Below are 3,842 nucleotides of genomic sequence, written 5' to 3'. Positions count from 1 at the left end.
ACAGAGAGAGAGAGAGAGAGAGAGAGAGAGAGAGAGAGAAATAATTAGTAGTTTCAAACTGAGTCACACGCAGGTAAAGCCAAATAATTATAGGGGGAAAGTGTTTTTTAGACAAAACATCTAAAATACAAATGTCAAAACAACCAGCTGTTTAGCTCAGTAACACAGTATATTAAGACTCCACTTTATACAACCTTTTTCTTCGCAATTAATAATTGTCAACATTTTGCTGTGATATGAAAACATTCTCTTAGCCTTAGGGGAAAAAAATCAGATTATTAACATAAACATTTTGTGTAGATGCTTCAAAAACATTAATTTTTTTTAAGTGAAGATTACTCTATCACTTCTACTGTTATAAAAACAAAAAAACAATTTTATCAGCACTTCTTTTAGAATCAGTCCTGTGGGTTTGTGTTACCCTGGAGGCAAGGCAGCAGAACTGAGGTGTTGGAGGAGGGGATATCATAGGTTGAAGCTTGTTTTTCTATCCCGCCATGAAACACATCCTTAGCTTTCTGATCCTGTGCAACAACAAAGGAAAGAATAATGAAAAACACTTAAGAGCTCAGGAAAACAGTTCTAATTTAAATATGGACTATTTCTTTGGTTCTTAGGAAACCATCTTTACCAAAGTTACCTTAAGATAAATATTGAAGTAAACACAATGTGAATAATGAAGCACAAATCACATATTTCAAAATAATCATACATATACAGTATTTGCACATTTCTTTAATTAAATTATTTATTCATACCCAAAATCAGATATAGTCACATTTAACTGAGTTGATTACAAAGGAAACGATATAAACATTACTGGAGTGAGTTCTATTTATTAGAGCAACAGCTAGAGGTTAATTGGGCTAAAACCCACCTTATCTTGGGTCATATCTTGCAGGGTGGTGGTGAGAGGACACTTCTTCTGTGGATTAGATACTGGGTATCCATAATAGGCCAGAAGCTCCTCCAAGGAAGGCTCACTGACCTAAAGGTGAATATGGTAGAGAAGTGTTATAAAATTTTGATTAAATTTTATCTTCATCTCCTAACAAAACATTATTTTTTCCAAAAGGTTGAAATTAAATACAACAATGCAGAAATAATCCTAAAAAAAGTGCACCACTTGATATAACAAGATTTAGCAACAATTACTTAAGCTGTTGTTTCCCATATGACTTCTTCAGTCCTGTACAAATTTTTGAAGGAATCTAGGCCCACACCTCTTTACAAAATTGTTTTAGTTCATTTAGGTTTGTAAGCATTTTGCTGTATTTCTGTCCTCTTTAGGTCCTGCCACAGCATCTCAATCGGGCTGAGGTTTAGAAGTCTACATTTCCTCTTAGGCCTTGATTTTTGTCCTCTTTAAGCTATTCCTTTGTTGACTCACTGCTTAGGTAATCATTGTGGTAATGTTCAAGTTTCAACCAATATAGCTGATGTTTTAAGCTGCTATGTTATTGTTCAACTGAGGTGACAGTTTGTATTAAGGTCAAATATTCAACTTTGGGCTAATTCAACATAAGAAGAACTTAATAAATGACTAGTAGTTTTTTTTTTCAGAAAAAACTTAAGACATATTTGAACAAGATTGCTTCCTCATTGAACTTCCAGAAATTTAGTTTTTTTTTTTTTTTTTCCTTTTGTCCATGCCAACTCCTTCAACAGTGTCCACCAACATCCCTCTCAGATGCCTAGTGTGCCAGAGACAGGCTTTATCTGTGAAATTAGAAGCTATATATATATATATAAGTAATAAAACTATAACCAATGATTTGTTGAAAGTAAAACCTCAAAAAACGGTCCACTGAAAGGTGCGACAGAAGTAAACGTTCAAAGGTGGTTTAATCAGCCAGATTTCTGTTTTCTCACTGTAAAGATACCATAGAGGTAGAAAAAAAACAACAATCTGGGTTGAGATTTCTACTTAAATTGTAGTTAAAACCTGATAATTTTATATTACTCTCACTGTGAAACTAATAAATCTATTCAGTCGCTGTCTATACCCGCTTATCCTTGCAGGTTGCAGGGAGAGTTGTAACCCATCTCATAAAATAATCTATATGATAAATTTAACATAAACTGAAAATCAGATTCCCAAAGAATTAAATAATGATGATCTAATTAAAATAACTCCAATTGGGGAAAAAGTTAAAATGATTAAATGTGGTCTACTTAACATAAGATCTCTTTACTCAAAAACTCTATTAGTTAATGACTTGATAAGTGATAATCATATTGATTTATGTTGCCTTACAGAAACTTGGCTGCAGCAAGAGGATTAGGTAAACATGAATGAGGCAACTCCTTCTAGTTATTTCAATTTTCACATACCGAGAAGTTGTGGGTGAGGAGGAGGAGTAGCAACAATGTTTAGGTCTGGCTAACCGTTTACTCCAAAGGCAGTTAATACTTACAACGCTTTTGAACATTTTCAGAGTTCCTATCTGATTTGGTATTAAATACTGACAGGGTCATCATAGTGGGGGATTTTAACATCCATGCTGACATTGAAGGCGATGGCTTAAGAGCAAGAGAAAATGTGAATAGTTCCACACGTTCTTATCTTCATACTTTGGATCTTGTGCTGACATATGGCATAGAATGTGAAGAAATAACAGTATTTCCTCACAACCCTGTCCTCTCTGACCACTTTCTAATAACCTTCAGGATTACTTTAAAAGAGTTCTCATCCCCCAAAAGAAGGTTACATTTTAACAGAATCAGTTTCCCTTTCTCTCTCCTCTGTGTCGCTGAGCAGTGCTGCACAGTGCAAAAACTTAGTTTATTCCCCTTCACAGGTTGATGATTGTTGATGGGGTTGCTAGTTCTCTGGGTACTGCCTTAGACAACGCAGCCCCTTTGAAAATGAAAACCGTTAAAAATAGAAAGCTGACTCTGGTTTAATGCAGAGCTGCGGACTTTGAAGCAAAATGCTAGGAAACCGGAGAGAAAATATCGCTCCACAGGCCTACGGGAATCCTACCTAGTCTGGAAACTAGTTTAATGCTGTATAAGATGACCCTTTGTAAAGCAAGAAAAGCATATTTCTCCTCATTAATACAGGAGAATAAGATTAATCCCAGATATCTTTTTAATACAGTTGCGAAACTCACCCAGAGCCATAGCTCTGTTGAGGCGTTCATTCCATCTGCTCTTGGCAGTAATAATTATATGGGATTCTTTATAAATAAGATTAATCTTATTAAAAATAAGATCATTAACACTCCTTTATCTAGGATTGATTTATCTGTGGAAGGTGAGGCAGCATCTGAGGTAGCCATAGAATCTGAACCATGTTTCGACTGCTTTGATCCAGTTGAACTTTCAGAGTTAGTAAAACTATTGTCTTCTTCTAAGCCTTCAACTTGTATGTTAGATCCAGATCTAACCAGGTTATTTAAAGAGGTATTCCCTTTGATCTCCTCCTCCATTTTAGATGTAATTAATCTATCCCTGTTACAGGGACATGTTCCTAACTTCTTAACCCAGATGACTTGGTCAATTATAGACTTATATCCAATCTTCGTTTCTTATCTAAAATTCTTGAAAAAGTAGTTGCCAAACAAGTGTGCAAGCACTTACACTATAATGAACTTTTTAAAGAGTTTCAGTCTGGCTTTAGAGCACATCATAACACTGAAACAGCTCTGGTGAAGGTTGCTAATGATATTCTCATGGCCTGTATTTGTGTCCGTCCTATTGGAGCTCAGTGCTGCATTTGATACAGTTGATCATAATATTCTGCTTGTTCACGTTAATGACAAATCTTCCTCATGCTCAGAGGTTACCTGTGGAGTACCACAGGGATCAGTGATAGAAACAATTCTCTTTACTATATA

At 35.3% G+C, this 3,842-nt stretch overlaps 1 protein-coding gene across 3 annotated transcripts in view; it reads right to left on the bottom strand.

Annotated features, from left to right (window-relative positions):
- The window catches only part of LOC107085697 (mesoderm induction early response protein 2-like), a 39,832-nt gene that overhangs the window by 17,531 nt on the left and 18,459 nt on the right, over positions 1-3,842 (bottom strand). For all 3 annotated transcript variants that reach the window (XM_015376181.1, XM_015376182.1, XM_015376183.1), the window contains exons 3-4: positions 878-988; positions 422-524 (exon numbers count right to left, since the gene is read on the bottom strand). In XM_015376181.1, coding sequence (XP_015231667.1) covers positions 422-524; positions 878-988 — 214 coding nt within the window. The remainder of the gene's footprint in view (positions 1-421; positions 525-877; positions 989-3,842) is intronic.

This window comes from Cyprinodon variegatus, unplaced genomic scaffold (genome assembly GCF_000732505.1).
Source record: "Cyprinodon variegatus isolate N-32 unplaced genomic scaffold, C_variegatus-1.0 Scaffold131, whole genome shotgun sequence".
Lineage (NCBI taxonomy): Eukaryota > Metazoa > Chordata > Actinopteri > Cyprinodontiformes > Cyprinodontidae > Cyprinodon > Cyprinodon variegatus.
The sequence above is the reverse complement of the archived record's forward strand: the minus strand, read 5'-3'. Positions and strand labels throughout refer to the sequence as shown.